Genomic DNA, 23,349 nt, shown 5'->3' with positions numbered 1-23,349 from the left:
CATTTTCTCAAAGTATTTGCCTCTGAACATGATAATAAGCAGCTAACATTTTGCATGTCTCACTCTGTCATTTCAGGGGATGTTTTTATCCAGCCAGCCCAAGATGAGAAGAATCCTGTTATTTATGCTGTCTTCTCAACATCGGGGTAAGTCATAGAGCTACATGGGAATGCCTTGCCATTATCCTTGACGGTATCACCTGTATGGGTACATGTGAAGTCATGCTGAATTGTAACTGAATAGTGCAGGCAGTGAGAATAACATGTCATATGACTCAGTCAGCTCATTAAAGGGTCATAATTATGCATCTTGCTCTTTCATTTTGTAGGTTCATAGGCTTATGGCCAAGGAAATCATCTAGAATCTACATCACCCAATATTAGTGGGAGACTAATAGTGTTTCCCACTAAGAATATTTGTCCCCACATATCCTAGATGAAAATTTACAGTCACCCATCCAATCATCCAGACTGGTTTTAAAGGTTGCCAGGGAGGGCCTCTACATGTTATGTAAAGGCAGCCTGTTCCAGAAATGGAGGGATACTTTGAATTAAGTATGTATGGCTATATCTAGGGCATTACTTTTGTGGCAGCACATGTTTACACCCTTAGAATGGACATTTGCTTTACCACTAGTTCTATTTTGGTGAAGGAGTTCAAAGAATGCTAGGTCATTCCTAAATGTACTTCCTCCATGAGGCATAGTAGTTCACTTGGCTGTTTAATAAACAGCACCAAGCAAGCCCTGGTGGTATCCCTCTGTAAACTATTTAACCTGAGTTTAGCCATTGGGTTCATCCTTGAAGTTTGGCACAGCAGTGGTGATGCTACTCCACAACGGTGGTCCTAGGAATTACATGCCCGTCAGTGTGATGAGTCAGATATGCAAAGTCATTGACCATATTGTAATTGACCTGATTAACCATAGCATAAAAAATCTCATCAGGCTAGACCCACAGTGCTTTGGCTTTGTTATGGGTTGCTACTGTCTAATGAATCTGGTTAAGTTCTTTGAAAGAGTACTCTAAGCTTTTGACAGTGGCCATGCTGTGCACACAACATGCCTTGACTTGCCAAGAACTTTGACCCCATAACCTGTGCTAGCATAGTTACTAAGTTAAATGCATTACAAATACAGCACTGTGTGGTAAGATGAATAAAACCGGCCTAGAGAACAAAACTAGTATGATTCGGGTAGCAGGTTTTTCCAGAGTGCTTCATAGGGCTGTGTACTGAGACCTTTTTTGTTTGGCATTTATATTTCTGAATTTTAGAACACAAACCTCTGCCTAGTCAAGTTTGCAGACAACTGAAAATGGGAATCATTGTCAAGTCACCCTCTGACACCCAAGCCCTGCAACAAGAACTTACACTTGTAAACAGCTGGTGTGCTAAAATCAGCTTAAATTAAATGCTAAAAAGTGTAATATAGTAGCATTTGGTAAACCACTCCTCTCCCTACTAACCAATTTGGAAAATACCCTACTCCAAAATAAGAATATTTTTAGAGACCTTGGTTTGATAACTCCCTCTCCTTTGACCATCACATAATGACAGCAGTCAAGAAATACTTCTACTTAATGTAGTTGACCACCAAGAGGAAATCTTTCAGATCCAAACAGGTCATTGTCCCATTATATTCAGCATTAATTAGGGCAATCAGTGAACACAATGATTAATTTAAAATGCACCTTACTAGCCATATCAACCATCTAGGAAACACCTGAAAGGTTCCGAACTAGTAAGATCACAGGCTTAAAAGCCCTAAGCTACCAAAAAAGACTGGAAGCACTATCCCTTTATTCAGTGTTTTATACACTCCAGGGGGAAGATCTATGTATTGCCTTCCAAGCCATTAGTGACCCTGTGGTCCAGCATCTCTCATATTTCCACAAATTGAATAGTTCCACAAATACCAGAACACAACACCCCTATGGAGAGATAGGTTCATTACACAGCACTGTTATGGAGAGATAGTTCATTACACAGCACCACTGCACAGCGATAGGTTCATAATATAGCACCACTGTGGAGAGATAGTTTCATTACACAGCACCGCTATGGAAAGATAGGTTCATTATATAGCACCACTATGCAGAGATAGGCTCACTACACAGCACTGCTATGGAGAGATAGGTTCATTACACAGGACCACTGAGGAGAGATAGGTTCATTATACAGTGCCACTACAAAGTGATAGGCTCATTACAGAGCACCTCTCCCACCTCTGGAATAGACTCCCATAAAAAATCAAGCAGCATGATACATTATCTTCTATTAAATGAGAACTGAATGTCTGGATGGGTATTCACACATTCACCTGTAGCTTTACTGGCCTCATCCTCCTTGACAGAGGAAGTTCATTTTGAGGGTCTGTACGCACAAAGAGTAAATGGTTACAAGACTCAATTGCCTTGTATTGCCCGTGATCCCATGATCTATGATCACCACTCAAGAACCTGTATAACACTGAATAGTGAGGTAAGACTTTTACTCTAGCTTAGTAGCTATTAATACTGATATCTAAGATCTTTTTGTTGATGAAATGTCAATCTTTTTTCAAATCAGTTTAAGTACATAGCGAGGTATATGCCAAAGAGGGTATTATGTTTAGTTAAGTGTTTCATAAAAGAGGAATAAAGTGGGACTATAACATATTTGTACTTTGAAAATATACTATAACCAATAATATGCATAAGGTAGAAAGATTTTCTAACCACAACAAAGACATGATAGTGAAAGGTGAGTTTGTTTTCAACATAGGTATACAAGTCCCTGATGAATGTCCTGTTTAAGTAGAATACTCTCTATATGGCATTCAGTATTAATGCTGGATGTACCAAAGCAAATTATGCTGTATTTCCTGCCACTGCAGTTTTTGATAGATTATTTGAGTATCAGAATAGGATTTACCCCCAGTTTGCTGCCATCAGCAAATCTGGTTAGCCATAACCACTTGATATCAATGTTTATGTCAGGGAAGTACATTTAAGAAGAGAACACCCAAAACAGAGAGCCCTGTGAAACACTGATGGTGACATTTTCTCTCTGACAAATACCCTAAACTTTAATGGTATGGATTCTGTCATATAGGGTATTACTTATCCAGTGAACCCTGTATGACTTAATTTTGAGTTGTGATAGTTTGTCAATAATGCCATAATGTGGGATAGTGCCAAAGGCCTTGGTAAGGTATGCCTATTATGTATGGCCTCACAAACTATTTTGATGAAACTGGAAAGGCCTAGGCTGCATGATCTAAATCCAAATTGGTACATGTCCAGAAGTAGACAGTTACCTACATTGTTGTTTATTAGTAGAGATACAGTACTTTCCATAGTCTTTCAGTTATTACTGGAGAAAATAATGAACCTTTAATTCCCAAGGTCAGTAGAAGGACCATTGTTATGTAAGAGTACCACAACAGCTGTTCTTCATGTGTCAGGGATGTAACCAATGGAGATACTCAGGCTGAAGAGTTAAAAGAGGAATTTTGCTATGTGGAGCTCCAGGTTTCCTAGCAGACACCAAGCGATATTGTCATAGCCAATAAAATATTTTATTTATCCTTCAACAACATAAATAAAACATGTCATTTCATCATTTCAACAAGTTAATTCTTGTCCTATTTGCCTACAGCATGTGTTTTTTGAGCATCTTATTTAGTTTATCACTTGTATGCTTTTGTTGCTTAGTTCCTCTCGGTACGTATCCCCCAACTACATATACACAGAACAGCAACATAATCAGAAGTAATATTGTGTTCTTGCAAATTCATGTTGCTGTTCCACTACCAAACACAAACAACGTATGAACTACCAGTGAACATTTTGCAGTGCGAATTATCCACCGTAACTATAACTGTGCACTTTCTTGATGACCTGATAATGTAACAACATGTTAAAACAACAATATGCAGAGAAGCTCTCCGTTGTAGATGTGGACTTGGATTTTTAAGTTTTCTTAAACATGTTTATAGTTCATAGATTAATATGTTTTTACTAGGCAAATGACCACAAGGACCTTTTTAAGGCTAACCATGCACCCAAAATCTCTAACAAGTTCTCATGCCCTTGATAAGTGTAAGCAGGGGCTTGGGAGATGAAACATTTACGTGCATGAGCCTAAGAGATGAACCATTTACAGGCTGCTCATGTCCATTAGAAACATAGGTGCCAAACAAGGGATGAATTTCCTGTCTCCTATCCAATTGTCCAAATTACACATGAATTGGGTTAGAGATTAACTCTGATTCATATGGATGGGGAGCCTGTTCCAGAGAAGGGGTAATCTCTGGGATACATACCCTTCCAGCAGGTCCTATTTGTATCAAATGTAAGGTTTAAGTCTTTAGAACAGGTAATTCTGGTGCTGTTTATTTAGTGGATATGCAGGAGATCCATCTGAGTGGGGGTCTGACAATGCCTTGTATGCCAAGCATAGCTCTCCCATCAACAGCCTGTAGGAGACAGAATACAGGGATAGGGCAATGAGGTAGTCTGCATAGGACATGTTACTTATGCCCTGTATTGTTTTAGTGAAGAACCTCGGTGGATGTTTCAGTTGTTGAGTATGCCTGGTTAGGTACATAGCAAAGGGATTGTTGTACTCAGTGATAGGTCTGATGAATGCTGAATACAGTGGAACAATGACTTCCTTATCTGGATGCCATACCTTTGTTTGTAAGTTGCTAAACAGAATTATTTCCTCACTACTGTAGACACCTGATGTTCAAAGGCTAGATTACTGTCTATGTGTCCTCCTAAGTCCCTGTATACTGGGTCAACTCTTAGGGATACTGGGTCAACTCTTAGGGGGTGATTAAATCAATCAGTTAACTAGAACAAAGTTTTGAGAATCATCTCAAAATTCAAGAACATTTTAATAGAGCTCTTCTATCTTACAAAGATGTTCTGTAGACCTGTTTCAAAACTAACTCAATTGCTCAAATAGTTAGGCCTGCTCTAATTTGAGTCTCATTGTGCTGTCTATGTTGAGAGACTTCATAGCATTGCTTTAGAGAGATAGGAAAGTTCTACATCCTGTCCATGCCTACTTTTATACAGTAACATTTCAGCATGGGCTGTGGGATATGGGATGGGATGTATGCTTGGTCAGATGAATCAGATGCTGGAATCAAAACGACGAGCTGAAATGGAAATGTACAGATGAGAAAATTTTGATGTCTGAAAGTGAAAATGATTTGAAGATTCTGTTGATGAAGATGAAAGCAAAAGCATAGAATCTGGCTGGCTGCCCAACATCCCAAAAAGTTAAAATCCTTCCATTTAGTCCTAATTATTCTTTGAAAATAGCGAAAAAGTGGAAGCACTAACAGCACTTATTTTCTTGTTATCTAAAATCTCGGTAAATGATGACTGTAGTTAGGAAATTAGAAGATGTCTGCATCTTGAAAAAAAGCTATAGAGAATTTGCAAATGATAAGAACAATGACATCACATTGTCAACAAAGGTCCATATTGGTTAAGGCTATGGTTTACTCAGTAATAACCATAGCTGGCGTTAGACACCCACCAAACCCACAGCCACGGGGAGCCCCGATTATCTCCCTACATACGAGGGCCCCCATATGAAGCAGCCGCGGGTTTCAACATCGCTTCCACTCCTTGCTTGTCTCCTCATTCATTTGGCAGTGCCGTCGCGCGATTCCGCCTTTTTTCTTCCCTGAAAAAACTTGCTTCCTTGATTGCTGCGGCCAATCAGATCCCTTGCTTTACTTGTTAGCTGCTCTCAATCAGGTCCGCTTCAGTGAAGCAAGGGAACTGATTGGCTGTAGCAATCAAGAAGCAAGTTCTAGCTTCCTGATTGGGTTTACCTTAATATCTGGTCTGTTGGGTCAGTTCTTTTGATTGTCGATGTTAGGCACATATCTGAACTGCCCAGATTTTTAAGAATATCCAGATTTTTGCTTTGTTCTTCATAAAATTTGTGGTTTTCTTATACAGTAATGAGTATTGAAGTCACTAAAAAATAGTAGACACATACATTTAAGTTTTAGACTTTATATCCTTCAGAAAAATGTATGCTAAAGCAAAGTCTGAAAGCAAGTTTGTAAGTTTATATAAGCAATATTTAAAAAGTGTCCCTATTTTTAAGCATTTGTACCCCTATTATTTTTGGCTTTGTCCAGATTTTTCATGCTAAGATGTTGAGAGGTATGCTGTGAGGATGGATGGAGGATGCAGGTTTTGCTGGAATGACATTGGGACCAGCAAAGCAGCTCTATTTTAACTGCCCTTGTAAGGGTGATTTCTAAAAGATCTGAAAAACTGTCCTTTTGAGGGCAATTTAAAAGGGCTGAACAGGTCTGGTCTGTGTGTAGTAGAAGCAAGCAAAGAATTAGTAGCAGCCTTCTATCAACTGCAGAAAAGGTAAGTTGCTGGGTTTATTTTTAACTTTATTTTTTGCTGGGGGGGGGCGAGGAAACCTAGGGAGAGGATTGTATAACTTTTTTTCTGCAGAGTTGTTACACTAAGGTGATTTGTGTGTGTGTGTGGGGGGTGAGGGGCTGTGGCTGTAACAGTTTTATTTTATCTTTGTCCAGAATTCTTCTGCTAAGAGGCTGAGGAAGGAAGGCTTGTTTGTAATTAATGTCCAGATTTGATGTAGTTTTTTTATCTAGTCTTGCATAAGAATATTCAATATTGCATTTTGGTTTTGTGCACAATTGTGCCGAAATATTGGTAGTGGGGGGATAGTGTTTGTGAGAATGCTGCAGAATATACAGATGTTTTAATGTATACCAATGCAAACCCTGTTCTGCTAGTATGTTTTGTGTATACTGGCAATGTTTACAACTATGCCTGATGCTACACCTTTGTTCTATGATAATTTTTTGCTCTGTCCAGAATTATTGTGCTGAGAGGTTGGGTGGGGAGTTAGTGGCTGTGAGAATGTTGCAGAATGTACAGCTGCTGTTTTAATGTATACTAATGCAAACCCTGTTATACTAGTATTGTGTACACCGGCAGTGTTTACAACTATCCCTGATGGTACGCCTTTGTTCTATGATAATTTTGTGCTTTGCCTAGAGTTATTGTGCTGACAGGTTGGTAGGGGGGTTACAGCCTGTGAGAATGTTGTGCAATATTCAGATGTTATTCCAGCATCTATATTTGCTGATAAGCACATTGTTTTTTATGTTATGCCTTTGTGTTTTTATTTTACTTTCACTTCATCCAGATTTATTGTGCTGAGATACTGGGGGGCAGGGGCTGTGACAATTCTGCAGAATGTACTGATGTGTTAATGCGTGCCAGTGCAACCCCTGTTCTACTATCGAAGTTGATCACAGCAAAGTTTCAAACTATTCCTGATGTTATGCCTTTGTTCTGCATTTTCATTTTTTTTTTTTTGGGCTTTGTCTGGAATTGTTAAGCTGTGAGGTTAGACGAGAGGGGTAGGGGCTGTGAGAATGTTGCACAATGTTTAGATGTCTGACCTGTATGTTTGGTCTGTTAGTCATCAAAAATGTGAATTCACGCAATGCATGCTACTGGAAAAATCTGTTATTCTACCATCCTACCATCTTTATTAGTTCATAACCACAATGTTTTAAACCCCTAATGTTATGTACTTGTCTTGTTTTTTTTTTTTTTTTTGTACCTCCTCTAGAATTGTGCTGAGACTTTTGGGGGGACTATGAGAGTTCTGCAGAATGTACTGATTATTGTAATGAATGCTAATGCAATCCCTGTTATTGTAATATTTTTCTAAGTTTATCATAGCAATGTTTGTAACTATCCTTGATATTACACCTTTGTTCTGCAGTTATTTTCAGCTTTGGAATTATGCTGAGAGGTTAGGAGGTTGGTAGGGGCTGTGAGAATGTTGCACAATGTCCAGATGTTTGTTAGTTTTGGTCTGTTCTTCAAAAGTGTGGGGTCACACAACGTATGCTACTGCAAAATCTTATTCTAGTATTATTATTAGTTCATAAGCCCAGTATTTTAAATTCTTAATGTTCAGTCTTACTGTAGTGCTGTCCATCATGTGTGGGTGTCTATGTCCTGTCTGCCAGTCTGTGTAACTGTCTGCCTTGTGTCTCTGTCCTGTGTGAGGGAGTCTGTGTGGGTGTCCTTGTGTACTTCTGTGGGACTGGCTACCTTGATGCTGTACAGAGGCTTGCCATAATGTAACATTACTACTAAATGCCAATCAGTGAGTGTGTGTGTGTGTGTGTGTGTGTGTGTGTGTGTGTGTGTGTGTGTGTGTGTGTGTGTGTGTGTGTGTGTATTTGTGAGTGGCTACCTTGCTGTGGTACAGGGGCTTGTCGTAATGTAACATTAGTATTAAATGCCAGTCAGTGTGTGAAACTCTGTGTGTGGCTACCTTGCTGTGGTACAGTGGCTTGTCATAATTTATTGCTACTAAATTTTATTTATTTAACATTTGTTGACTGTGAAAGTCCGACTAGGACAGAGCCTATTTTTAGCAAAGGCCCAGGGAGAAATGCTGCAGAAGCATGTCTTTGGAATGTGGGAGGAAACCACACGAATGCAGGGAGGACATGCAGACTCCACACAGAAAGCACCCCAGCTGAGAATCGAACCAGAGAACCTCTTGCTGGGGGGGGACAAAGTTAACTGCTGCACCACTGCACAGTCCCAGTCAGTGTGTGTGTGTACCATTGTGAGTGGCTACCTTACTGTGATACAGGGGCTTGTCATAATGTAACATTGGTACTAAATGCCAGCCAGTGTGTACCTTGACATTTCAAGTCTTTTTAATGGTCTGAATGTAATAACACTACACAGTGATTGTTAAATGGTGCTGCATGAGCTTGATAGGGAAGGAGGCATGATGGCAATATGGTCACACTTTTTATATTCTCCTGGGTAGGGTCCCCAACTTGAATCTTGCTGGGGGCCCCCAAAATACTAGCACCGGCCCTGGTTATAACATATGGTTGTGAACACTAAACAACAAGTAAGGTTATGTGCAGGAAAACTGATCCTTTTGAACTGTGATGTCTGAGAAAACTTACTAAGAATTATGTGGATTTCAATAAGATCAAATCAGTCAATACTTCAGGAAATAAGCCCAGTATATTGACTGAAATGTATGATAGCAAAACTAAAACTCATGTACTAGGGTCATATAATGGGAGGAGAGAACTGATGCTGGGAAGGAACAAAGATAAGAGAAGATAGGGGCAGCAGAGGGCTTAGATAGTTAGACAGTATTACTGACTTAATGAATGTGAATTTACAGAAAATTAAATTAAAGATCATTTATTTGAGAGATAGGCCTAGCATTCTAATGTCCTTGTGGTGACAAAGAGTTGACTGAGTTAATGAATAAATAACAGTAAGATGGGATGTGGGATAATATAATGTCAACATGTAGCATTGATGTACATATAGCTAGTACAACTGGACAACACTACTAGCACAAAAAAAACAAAAGAAAAAAATTAAAGAAAGAAACTGGGCTCAGTGGTAGCGTTGCTGAAAATGCATTATTTAGGGGAAAAAAAGGTCATGCCGAACCTTGATTTTGGCTCAAGACTTGAATTGATTAATTAAGATTGTACCTCTCAAACTCACATCTTTCAAAGTCATGGTAGGGGAGCATCAAATATCATAGAAGACGGTCCAAAATCATAGCACTTAAAATTTGTCATGAATAAATTCGAGCCACTGCAGGGTAGGACAAGAATGTATATACGTCTTCTTAACAGTTACAACCCATAAAATTAGGACCCATGTGCTGCTGACAGATACACAGCTACATAGCTGTACCAGAATAATGCATCCGTATGGCACTGTAAAAAATTAACATGTAGCTGATTTCTTGGTTTGCTATATGGGTCAGTCATAATTTAATTAGCAGAATTAGTATAATGTGTTTATTTGTTCAATGCATATTTGTAGAAGCTTCAGTAAACACATTTATGTTACAGTTAAATAAATGCAAAGTAAATAAAAGAGCAGCAAGCTACATTTGTGCACTGTAGTAGATGGTGTTTTTTGAGAACTCTTACTTTTTGACAAAAGCAAATATGAAAAAAATAATGAAAATATTTGCTCTTTAATGATGAATCAAGATGTGACTATACCTTGTATGTACCAAATTATACCTGCAGCTCATGGGTTGTTGTAGAATTAAATCTGTAGCAAAAAATCATAATCTTATTATATTGCCGAGTTAAAATCTCTTTTCAAATACTAACAGAAAGAAGTATAAGAAATGAGTTTTTATTGTATATGAAATATGGATTCTCCAGTTTTTACCATTGATTTCAGTCAGTCATTTGAAAACCCAGCCACTGGGGATGCACAAGCCAGTGCATTTCTTTGTGCCGGTCCCAAGCCCGGATAAATGGGGAGGGTTGTGTCAGGAAGGGCATCCGGTGTAAAATTTTGCCAAATCATACATGCAGACAACAGTACAGAAATACATACCGGATCGGTCGAGGCCTGGGTTAAAAACGACCGCCACCAGTACTGTTGGCCAACAGCGTGCTGGCAGAAATTGGGCTACTGTTGGCCGAAGGAGGAGAAGAGGGTGAAGGCATGCCTGAAGGCAGGTAAAGGCTAGGACTGTGATAGTGAGGGTCAGAACTTTGAATGTTGGCAGTATGACTGGTATAGGGAGAGAGCTAGCTGATATGATGGACTGAAGGAAGGTTGGTATATTGTGTGTGCAAGAGACCAGATGGAAGGGGAGCAAGGCAAGGTGTATTGGAGGTGGTTTCAAATGGTTTTATCATGGTGTGGATGGGAGGAGAAATGGCGTAGGCATTATCATAAAGGAACAGTATGCTAAGAGTGTTTTGGAGGTGAAAAGAGTGTCGGATAGATTGATGTTTATGAAGCTGGAAATTGATGGTGTAATGATGAATGTTGTTAGTGCATATGCTCCACAAGTTGGGTGTGTAATGGATGAGAAAGAAACATTTTGGAGTGAGTTGGATGAAGTGGTGATGACTGTACCCAAGGGTGAGAGACTGGTGAATGGAGCAGATTTCAATGGGCATGTTGGTGAAGGGAACAGAGGGGATGAGGAAGTGATGAGTAGGTATGGTGTTAAACAAAGGAATGCAGAAGGGCAGATGGTAGTGGATTTTGTGAAAAGGATGGACATGGCTGTGTTGAATACATATTTTAACAAGAGGGAGGAGCATAGGGTGACATACAAAAGTGGAGGAAGATGCACACAGGTGGATTATATCTTGTGTAGAAGGGCCAGTCTGAAGGAGATTGGAGACTGTAAAGTGGTGGCAGGGGAAAGTGTAGTTAGGCAGCATAGGATGGTGGTTTGTAGGATGACATTGGTGATCAAGAAGAGGAGGATGAGTGTGAGGGCAGCACCAAGGATCAAATGGTGGAAATTGAAAAAGGGTAATTGTGAGGTGATGTTCAGAGAAGAGTTAAGACAGGCACTGGGTGGCAGTGAAGAGTTACTGAATAGCTGGGTAACTACAGCAGAGCTAGTAAGAGAGATGGCTAGAAAGGTGCTTGGTGTGACATCTGGAAAGAGGAAGGAGGACAAGGAGACCTGGTGGTGGAATGAAGAAGTACAGGAGAGTATACAAAGAAAGAGGTTGGCGAAGAAGAAGTGGGATTGTCAAAGAGATGAAGAAAGTAGACAAGAGTATAAGGAGATAAGGTGCATGGCAAAGAAAGAGGTGGTGAAGGCTAAGGATAAGGCGTATGACGAGTTTTATAAAAGGTTGGACACTAAGGGAGGGAGAAAAGGACCTGTACCGATTGGCTAGACAGAGGGACTGAGCTAGTAAAGATGTGCAGCAGGTAAGGGTGATAAAGGATAATGAGGGAAACATACTCACAAGTGAGGAGAGTGTGTTGAGCAGATGGAAAGAGTACTTTGAGGGGTTGATGAATGAAGAAAATGAGAGGGAGAGAAGGTTGGATGATGTGCGGATAGTGAATCATGAAGTGCAGTGGATTATGGAGGAAGTAAGGATAGCTATGAAGAGGATGAAGAACGGAAAGGCTGTTGGTCCAGATGACATACCTGTGGAAGCATAGAGGTGTTTAGGTGAAATGGCAGTGGAGTTTTTAACTAGATTGTTTAATGAAATCTTGGAAAGTGAGAGGATGCCTGAGGAATAGAGAAAAAGTGTTTTGGTACCGATTTTTAAGAATAAGGGTGATGTGCAGAGCTGTAGTAACTACAGAGGGATTAAACTGATCAGTCACAGCATGAAGTTATGGGAAAGAGTAGTGGAAGCTAGGTTAAGAAGGGAGGTGATGATTAGTGATCAGCAGTATGGTTTCATGCCAGGAAAGAGCACTACAGATGCGATGTTTGCTCTGAGAGTGTTGATGGAGAAGTACAGAGAAGGTCAGGAGGAGTTGCATTGTGTCTTTGTGGATTTAGAGAAAGCATATGACAGGGTGCCTAGAGAGGAGTTGTGGTATTGTATGAGGAAGTCAGGAGTGTCAGAGAAGTATGTAAGAGTGGTACAGGATATGTACGAGGGTAGTGTGACAGTGGTGAGGTCTGTGATGGGAGTGACAGATGTGTTTATGGTGGAAGTGGGATTACATCATGGATCAGCTCTGAGCCCTTTCTTATTTGCAATGGTGATGGACAGGTTGACAGACGAGATCAGACAGGAGTCCCCGTGGACTACGATGTTTGCAGATGACATTGTGATCTGTAGTGAGAGTAGGGAACAAGTGGAGGAGACCCTGGAGAGGTGGAGATATGCTTTAGAGAGAAGAGGAATGAAAGTCAGCAGGACTAAGACAGAATATATGTGTGTGAATGAGAGGGAGGATAGAATGGTGAGGATGCAGGAAGTAGAGGTGGCGAAGGTGGATGAGTTTAAGTACTTGGGATCAACAGTTCAGAGTAATGGTGAGTGTGGAAGAGAGGTGAAGAAGAGAGTAGAGGCAGGATGGAGTGGGTGAAGAAGAGTGTCAGGAGTGATTTGTTACAGACTAGTACCAGTAAGAGTGAAAGGGAAGGTCTACAAGAGGGTAGTGAGACCAGCTATGTTATATGGGTTGGAGACGGTGGCATTGACAAAAAGGCAGGAGTCAGAGCTTGACGTGGCAGAGTTGAAGATGTTAAGATTTGCACTGGGTGTGACGAGGATGGACAGGATTAGGAATAAGTATATTACAGGGTCAGCCCAGGTTGGAAGGTTTGGAGACAAAGCCAGAGAGGCAAGATTACGTTGGTTTGGACATGTGCTGAGGAGGGATGCAGAGTATATTGGGAAAAAGATGCTAAGGATGAAGCTGCCAGGTAACAGGAAAAGAGGGAGGCCTAAGATAAGGTTTATGGATGTGGTGAGAGAGGACATGCAGGTAGTTTGTGTGACAGAGCAAAATGCAGAGGACAGGAAGAAATGGAAACAGTTGGTCTGCTGTGGCGACCCCTAACGGAAGCAGCCGAAAGAAGAAGAAGAAGAAGATTTCAGTCATTTGAAATCTGACACAGAAAAGCATAACAATGCCAGAGTGAGAGTTTTCATAAGGAAAGATCTGTTAAAACAGTGTTTACATTCATATAATGCAGATGACAAGATTTTGTCTTGTATGCATGCAAGCAGCCATAGGTCAGCAATAGACTTCATGTGACAGCAGCAGTAGGCAGAAGCAGCCAGATGTGGAATTCTCTTATAGTATTAGATACTTGTCCAAACAAACTCATACAGATCTCTTCAAAATAATCTCAGAACTGTGGCTGAGGCACTCTGTCTTCATTTTAGCACCATTGCTTTAGGGCAATGTCAGCACTACTCCCTGTACACATACTCAGACACACACACACACACACACACACACACACACACACACACACACACACACACACACACACACACACACACACACACACACACACACAAACACACTCAGATGTAACCATCAATTACAGCCACTAGTATGACTGTGCATATCTCAGACATCTGCTTGTGATCAAATAAATGAATAAATGCATAAGTAATATCCCATAAATGTATTTCAGCTTCCTGCTGTCAGAACCATACAATGCAATCCACTGTAACTTCCGTCTGCCCTCTCTGTAGCAGTCTTAGATCAAGAATCAGAGACAGTGACCCATAAGAAGGGACATATTGTTCTTACATACTTGGAAATGTACTACAATAAAAAATGTCACTTTAGCAAGCATTTTCTGAAGGACATGACTTTTGAAACTCTCATAGCTGTCATCATTTAGTGACTGCTGTCCACAAAAATTTGCAAGAAAACCACAACTTTTATGAGGAACTGACAAGAAATAGACAAGAAATATAAGACAAATATTACCCATGCATTCACATACACACATACACTCATGCGTGCACACACACACACACACACACACACACACACACACACACACACACACATGCACACACACGCATGCATGCACACACGCATGCGTGCACACGGTTTCACTTCATAAACTCGAATTGCTAAAATATCAAATTTCAACAATTCGTGTCCATGAAGCCGAAACCTCAGAATCACGAAAGTGCATAATCGTGAATGGGACTATGTCGAATTCACGGTTATGCATTTCCGTGATTGTACGGCAGTTTTTGGATGGGATGGTGTCTGCAGTGTAAGGTTAGTGAGTGTGTGTGAATGTTTTTGTAATGTGTACGAGTGGGTTAAGGTAGGGAGGTGGAGGTATGAATATGTGTTTTGGCTGTGTGTGTGTGTTTTTTTTTATTTTACTGATTGTGCGATCTCGGAGTTAGTATATATAAGTAGGGGAGGTGGGGGTGCAGGGGGGCTTGCCCCCCTGCATTTGTGTAGTGTAGGTGTGTGTTTGTGTGGTGTTGTATTTCAGTGTTTTGTTAAGTGGGTGTTATGGTGTGTGTGTTTTGTGTTGTATTCTGTGTTCACTGTTGTGAGTTTGTGTTTGTGAGGTGTCGGTGTTTTGATGGTTTTGACTTTATATGCTCAAACTGCTGAAATTCGATATTTCAGCAATTCGAGTATATGAAGTGAAACCGTACACACACACACGCTCACACGCTCACAATGTGCAAGTCACTCATCCACGTATTGGTCCTGAAAAGAGGTGTGTTTATGTATTTAAAATGAATACAGTCAATTAATCAGTGAAAAGCAGAAGCTGATTAATGCAATGCACAGTTAATTTTTTAGTTTTATTTATTTGTTAAGCAGGGAAGAACATTGATCCACTTTAGCCTTTTTCAGATTTAACCCTGAGATACAATTGGCAAAACAACTAATATGTATACAGTCAGATGACATATTTACAAAGACAGTATAGACAAGTGAGTATGCTATATAAAATCAACAGTAATAATGCAGTTATAACAATACAGTATTCACCTGTACTGTAGCTATTTACAAAATGTACAACAGCAGTTATAGCTGGGTTTAAGCTTGGAGTATACTCTGGACAGAGAGAGAATGTGAGTTAAAGAAATAGAAGAGTGATTCAAGTTTGAAGGAGGGGAAAGGATAGATGGGGTGTGAAGGGGGGTAAGTAAAGTAGTTCAGACATTTAAGGAGAAGTATGAGGAGTCATGGGGTGGAAGGCATTATTTAAAGAAGAGTGAAGTGGGGCAGTGTTGTTAGATTTTGTGTAGGTATTCTGAGTATGTGTAAGCAATCCATCTTTATGTTCTTTAAATTCCTGTACTGTAAGTCTAAATGTTGCATTGATCTAGATAGAAAGAGATCTTTAACCATTAGTTTCATATTTCATCTTGGCAGTACTTAAAAAGTTTGGATTTTAATGTTTTCAGTATTTGAAGAAGTCTACATGTAATTGAGATTAAAGTGCCAATTTCATTTAGTGAAGTGGAATTTTTTTTTATTTTGTTTTACAGTTTGATAAATATCACTGTCTAAGACACCGGTTTTGATTATTTTTTATTCCATTTGTGCCTCTGAACTGGTAAAATACTGGCCTTCTTTATGTATTAGAATAATATCCCCTTATGCTGTGACCTGCATCCCCCTCAGGATGAACCCCACCACTTCCTGGAGTGCCTGGTTTTCACTGTGGCATGGCATGGGATGGCCACCTTCCTTTCATGATAGTAGGCTTCTTGGTTATTACTGAAGTGGGAAAATGAGGATCAGTGTCAAAGCTGGCCTTGGTTGGACAAAGTCATCCACTGACACTGCATCTGCATATGTCATCTAGCCAGTGATGAAAACCCCTTGATGGTTTTACTTACTAGAACTCATGACTGTGCAGTTACTTCAGCTTTCTGCAAACAACAAATGAACTTCAGCAAATGCCTCAACTGCTGTGGAAGCTATTAACCTACCATGTTCTTAATCTCCATTACTAGACAATGAAGAACCAAGAGCTCACTTTTTCCCTCACATCAGGCCTTCAGGAATCCATCAATGAACCCTGGTCATTAACATTCCTGTGGAATGATTTGCTCCGTAACACTAACCCTGCTCATTCGGAGTTTGTTATGCAGAAGTATGTATATACTGTATCACAGTGTTTTCATCTAGACTGAAAATACAGAGAAATTCATCTCTAAACATGTAAAATGTATAACAGTCCTGCTAATATTAATGTGAATGTGTAGAGTGCTTCTTGTAGCATGATTGTTTGTTAACCTTGTAGAAGACAGTCAGAATAGTTTTCTTTATGGATATGAAACCAAACCAGCATGTTACATCTTTGTCTTAATTATACACCGTACAGTTCTGTGTTCAAGGGATCTGCTGTGTGTGTTTACTCCATGGCTGACATCCGAACTGTCTTCAATGGGCCCTTCGCCCATAAAGAGGGACACAACTACCAGTGGACACCATATGCAGGGAAAATGCCATACCCCCGGCCAGGAACAGTAAGCATATCATTAATCATTTTTGATTCAAAGAGTAAATCTGCATGTCTGCTGTACACTAGAATTATGCTTTATTATAACTGATGCTAGGAGAAAGTACTGCGCAGAAGGATAAGCAGCCTGCAGATATACTGCACAGTGAGCCTTGGTTTGTCTGTTTGTTTTTTCTAGTGTCCAGGAGGAACATTTACTCCAGGAATTCGAACCACAAAAGACTTTTCAGATGAAGTAGTTAACTTCATCCGCACACATCCATTGATGTATAACTCAGTTTATCCTATAAATAGGCGTCCCTTAGTGGTACGGACGAATGTGGACTACAAGTTTACTACAATAGCAGTCGATTTAGTAGATGCTGTTGATGGACGCTATGAGGTGCTTTTTCTTGGAACAGGTATACTTTTATTCAATATTTTTTTTTATTTGCTTTTCTGTTTATTTTCCTGTTCAGACTGTTTGTACTCCTTCGTAAACTTTGGAAAGTAAGCAATATTACTTAATGATCTAATAGAGATTCCTTTTCTTTTTTCTTTTCTTTCATGCTCTCTTGTTTTGTACTTAAAACCTAAACTGTATATCAGAGAAACAATTCCTCAGCAGAATTCAGGTTTACTATAGACTACATGTAGCTAGTCAAAGATTCTTGCTGGGACACTGTTGTTATCAAGCACAATTTCAATAACATGGAATGATAATGCTCCTTTTGTGAGATGCAAAATAGAGTTGTGTGCTTCTACACCTCTAAAACTTTGTATAAACTGATGAAGCAGTGATTCACACAGTCATTTTGTGACATGGAACAAATCAGAACAAAAGGACATGCTCTATACTAGTCAATGGTGATCACTTTCAAAACAAGTTCAACAAATATTAACAAATCTTCTAATTAACATGGAAGCAGTTACTTAATCCTTAGATTTCAATATTGTTAATGGGCAGAAAGTCCATTAACTTCAAAAGGAACCTAAGCCATATTGAACTGCATGCAAATCTGTACAGTTCTCCTTTAGATACTGATAGTATTGAATAGACCAGAAATGTAGAATCTAGAAAGCACTTAGCTAACCATTAGCTTTATCAGAATTATTATCCCACCTTAAAATATACAGGTTGCTTTCAAGTTTTTATTAACTTTTGAAGGTGGCAAATGATAAAGCCTGGTGTGTAATTATGCACATTCACTTTACAAACTTCACACAGTGGTATGTAACATGTAATGAGTTTTGAAGAAACAGTGGAAGATGTAATGTAGTCTTAGTTCAAAAGTACGAACACAAGGTGTCATGACAGTTCAGATATAGTCCACAGGTGCTATTGGCAATACTGACAGGGTTGACAGGTAATTTTTTATGTTTTCATACTCTCTGTTCATCCACTTAGACATATGACACAGTAAGCTGCCTCCCTTGTATTTGTGTTTGTAATGCAGCTGGACTGTATCACAGAGAACAGATATACTCTGTTCAAAAGAAAATGAAATGCCCCATTTGTATCCACAAAAATTGCCACAGCAGAATGGACTGTGTGCAACTTACCCCCTAAATGTAATATTACCCGTCTGAAACTTCTGCAAGTTGAGTAAGTGGGCAACACTACCTCTGCTTTCATTTCCTTAGTTACGTAGGTGCATTCCATACTGCCAGAGCTCCATAGCTATAGCCTCTAGAAATATCCATGTACATACAGCCTGCATCAAATCCAGCACAGAGTCATACCCTACTAGAATCATACATGAGGCAATACTATTGTCTACTATGCTTGCACAATAAACAAGCTCTTTGTGACAGTGGTGACAATGTGCCCTTGGGTACATTGATATCTTCAAGAGGTCCAACCTTATGAGACGATGGTGCACACCCAGTGGAGATACTGTGAGAACCATGAAAACAACATATTAATGCTAAATTTCAGAACAGATTAAACATCCCCTTTTCTACTGTCAGGCATAGCATAATGCAGTATGATACATAATGTATGTAGCAAACACATTAAACATCCCAAGTGAAATATAACCACAAATGTCTAACACTACAAAAAACAAGCAAAATCAAACTGTAAGTCATGAATAAAAAAACCCTCAAAGATGTGACGTATTCGTTACATAGCTAACCTTCTGCAGATATTTTTTTTCTGTAAACCAGTTTTATACAACAGACAGTACATAAACTAGCATCTTACCAGTTTTACTACTGTCCTCTGTAAATTATTTAGTTTCAAACCCTATTATGCAGGCCTTATGAAGCTGAAGGTCTTTCCGGTCTGTTCAGGAGTCTGTTATAGAAAATGTTGCAGCTTCATGACTCAACATATCAAGCCACAAGAGCTATGTTTTATAACCATCTGCAGTGTTGCCCTGTAGATTCTGTCATAGACATTCTACATTAGTAAAAATCTGTAATAGGATGTTTAGATTGCGTTAAAAATGCTCAGTCAGACATTTTGTACAAAAAGAAAAGAATAACAGAGTGGGAATGTTCAAATAGATGAAGGAAAAAGCAACAAGTAATTTGATATTCAAGCTTCAGCAAAAATCCCAGCTGTAGCAACCGTACATGTGTCCTACAAGGTCTTATTAAACAAAATATATCATAAAACTGCTCTCTCATATGTGGTTTGATGTTCACCAGGCCATAAGGCTGACAGCTCCTACTGTTTATCTAAGCACGCCTTTGGTGCAACTGCTGGTATGAAATTTATGCAGCTGTTCAACCAACATGATACACTTAGGATCAAACACATTAAATTTGCAAAGAGAGTAGCATTTTACATGGCAGACATGAATGTGGACATGCCACACTGACATAAAGCAAACTGGACAGACAAATTAACAATGGATATGAAACAAAGTGTTTTTAAAGCAAGGGTGTCAATGTAGCACACTGTTAGCTGTACTCAAAGAAGTCGTTTGCTAGCAAGCTGTAGTAATTACTTTTCAAATTGTGGACTGACATAAAGTCTAATTAACATGAGTGAAATGCTGAAATAAATGAAATAAAAACTAAAGTAAAACAAATTAAATTTGTATCAGTTAAATGCATGTTAATAGTCTCTTTGGGAAGAGAGGGAATGACCTTAAACACCAGTGTAACAAATCTGAAATGCCAGACTACAGAAAGCCAGCATTCCACAGAGTGGAATCATATTATAGCACAGCATGGCCTGACAAAATGTTGATGCATTGTCTTGTCCACTTTCTTCTTAGATCCCATTTTGGCCTGGGTATGTGATGTGAAAAAATGAGAAGAAAAAATATGACCGCGGGCACGTCTGTCAATAAATGTATTTATTGCTAATATAAGGGGTATTTGCAGTGGTATAGTGGTTTATGCTGTTTAACTGTGCCAGCAACATGCAGAGTTCACACCTGCAGTCCAACAAATGTGCAAAACACTTTGGATATATTTGTTGTAAGGCAGCATAATTTAATGCTAACAGGTGTGACTTCAGAACTCGATAGTGACATGCTTAGCCTCCTCCATATCCAAGCATGTAATCTCTCATTGATCCATATCAGTCTGCGACTCAGCATCTGCAAATGTCATGGAGCAACTGTCTGTTTTAGTTAAACAATACATGCTAATGTTATGGGTTGTAAGAAATGTAGACCATGTTATATTGGTTGCATTATGTCTATTTCAAACAACCAAGTTCGGAGCACAAAATCCTGGCCACACAAGCTCACAGAGCATAAGCTTCATTATTGAGAATTTCATGTTATTTTTACTTGTGAACAATGCAAACGAATGTAAAATTTCAAGTGTTTTTTTAATAAGAACAAGGGGCCTAAGACCTACTGCATTCCCATGTGGGAGGCATGTCCCTCCACTCACCCAAACTTTATTACTTTCAGTCCAGGGTTGCTGCATCTTGGTGAAAGAATGATCATTCATCCTGTTTCAGTCTTTTTATGGGAGGGTGTTGACTGGATAGCCTATAAAGGATATGCACAAAGTAACAGTAACTTGATTGCATGTCTCCGTAGTGAGCAACAGGGGCAATTTAGCACTTGAGCTGCTATATTAGAACAAAGTTACCTGCACTGAGGCTGAAGATACAGTGTATGTACCGGCTGATAAACATAGCTCTAACTTTACCCTTCTTTACTCTTCTCTCCACCTGCCCCTCAAGATACAGCTGAAACTGGCTTGCCTCCAGCTGTTATGCAAGACAAAATCCTGAAAGCACTATTACAAGCTAGAAATACTACATCGATAGGTCCTGACAATATCCCTGTATGCATCTCAAACAGCATGATCCATAATTTAGCCACACCCCTAAAAACAGTTTTTAACCTTAGCTTTCATACAGGCTTTGTACCTAGTGAATGGAGAACAGCTATAGTCATTCCCCCTACAAAAATACAAAGTTTCTACAAACCCATGAGCCTGACCAGCCTCATATGTGAAGCTATGGAAAACCTATCATGGAACTAAGAACATAGGAAACCTCCAAACACTAGACCTGTCTCAGTTTGGATTCGCCAATGGCATGTCATGCTTACTCAACCTTGTGGACTTTTTTTGAAAAGGTCAGCAAAACAGTGGATGAAGGCAAAATGGTGCACACCACATACCTCAACCTGGCCAAAGCTTTTGACAAAATCCCCTACTCAGGTGTAGTAGAAAAGATGAATAAAGTGGGAATAAACCACTGTGTCACCCACTGGATTGCCAACTAACTCGCAGATAGGATGAAGGAAATCAAAATAGGGGAAGCTACCTCCACGAAGAGACTAGTCACCAGTGAAGTTCCCCAGGGTTCTGTGCATTGACCTCTCCTATTTGGTGTTTACTTCTGTGAAGTAGAAGCCAATAGTAAAGGACTCTAGCTAAGTTTGCAGATGACTGCAAGTTAAGAACATTGAATTCCCAAATGACTCAGCCATCTTTCAGGAAGGTTTGTCCCAAATAAATAACTGGTGCCAAAATCATGGACTGAAACTAAATTCCAAAAAATGCATTATTGTATCCTTTGGGAAATCATCTACTAAAAGGAAGCTACCACAGTGAGAATATGCCCTGAGAGTTAACCCAGTTGCTCAGGATTTGAGAACTTATGAAGAGAGTGACCTAACTTTTGACCAACATATGTCCCTTGTTGTAAGGAAGTCCTTATATATTGTACAACCTGTAAACTAAGGCATTATGTCTAAATCTAAAGAGGTCATAGTGTCTCGTTACTCAGCCCCCATTAAGCCAATCTTTGAGTATAATGGCCCTTTAGACATGTAGCTGTCCAGACACATGCAACAACTAGAATACCCGCAAGTAATACCTTACTAAAGGATAAGAGCCCTGTCACTATACTCAGAGACATATAGACTGCTAAGAGGTAACTTGTGTCTAGCATATAAGGCATCCCCCGACACAATCCTGATGGATTTACTGCACATCAGCAAGTCAAATGGCATAGGAAATGCTCACTTTAGCAATCTAAACCTCTTCTTCAACATCAGATTTAGATGGACAGGTTTATCTCACAGTGGATAGCAGTGCTCTGGAACAGATTCCCCAAACATATAAAACAAAGCTTATTCCTGTTCATATTCAACAGCAACTTAGATGTATGGATGGGAAACAGAACATTTACACCGGACTGCTCCATGTACTAATAATGGACAGAGAGAGCTTTGAAAATGCTTTAAACCAGTTATGGGTCCCCTCAACTTATCTATGGTATAATCCCAGTTATTCTCATCGGGGCTAATATACAATTCTCAACCATGGAATGGGTAAGGCCAATATAACACCAAATAGGATAGGTTAATTTGAGCACCAAAAGGGAAATTGGCTAGGAAGTGTGATAGCTTGTATGATCTGAGCAATTAGCTGTAAGCTGGCTTTTATCATTCAACCTTCTAATAGGTCAATAGGTCATAAGCTAGGTTTTCTATCCTGTGACCCTAAGAGTGAAATAATTGTTTTTAGCAGTAATTACTTTTTAGTAAAACATCTGTGCTGAAATATCTTTAGGTTTTCTTTGTTGATTCTTATGTTGCATTTGTTGAGTATAACTATTCATTTCTGTTTGGTTTTCTCTTTAGAAGAGAGTATAATGAATTTGTAGGGCATTCTGCTGCAGTGGTATAACTAAGCCACTTCTGTGAGTCACCTTGAATTAGTGATATTGGACAGCTATTTAGAGTGAGTGGCACTGTGCTACAGTGTTCCTCTTGTGTTTAATTTGGAATATATGTGGTTTGTGTTGGCCCATATAACTATAGAGTTGTGCCGTCTATTATCAGACCTTTTGGATAGAAAAAACAAATACTAATTAATAATTGTACCCAACAAATGCAACATTAGAAGGTATATTGTTTACAGATGGCCAGGAAGGAAACACACTCTAAAGGGACAATAAGTGGGTGTTGATAATGCTGCATAACCCTGTCCCCCTCCTTCCCACCTCACCAAGCTATTATAAGTACAGCAGTCAAGGAACTGTATTGTGTTTCTTCGCTATATCAGGTTGCCAAATCTGACTTTAGTGGTCATGATTTAATGAAAACTTCTGATGATTGTGTGTGTGTGTACATGTGTGTGTGTGTG

General features: G+C 39.4%; 1 protein-coding gene across 3 annotated transcripts in view; it reads left to right on the top strand.

Annotated features, from left to right (window-relative positions):
• LOC122808957 (semaphorin-3F-like) overlaps positions 1-23,349 on the top strand; it is a 961,051-nt gene that overhangs the window by 847,701 nt on the left and 90,001 nt on the right. For all 3 annotated transcript variants that reach the window (XM_044080116.1, XM_044080115.1, XM_044080117.1), the window contains 3 exons: positions 77-146; positions 16,657-16,801; positions 16,973-17,195. In XM_044080116.1, the coding sequence (XP_043936051.1) occupies positions 77-146; positions 16,657-16,801; positions 16,973-17,195 (438 nt within the window). The remainder of the gene's footprint in view (positions 1-76; positions 147-16,656; positions 16,802-16,972; positions 17,196-23,349) is intronic.

This window comes from Protopterus annectens, chromosome 8.part0 (genome assembly GCF_019279795.1).
Source record: "Protopterus annectens isolate FY-2018-M chromosome 8.part0, PAN1.0, whole genome shotgun sequence".
NCBI classification, from domain to species: domain Eukaryota; kingdom Metazoa; phylum Chordata; order Ceratodontiformes; family Protopteridae; genus Protopterus; species Protopterus annectens.
This window is presented reverse-complemented; position numbering and strand designations above follow the sequence as displayed.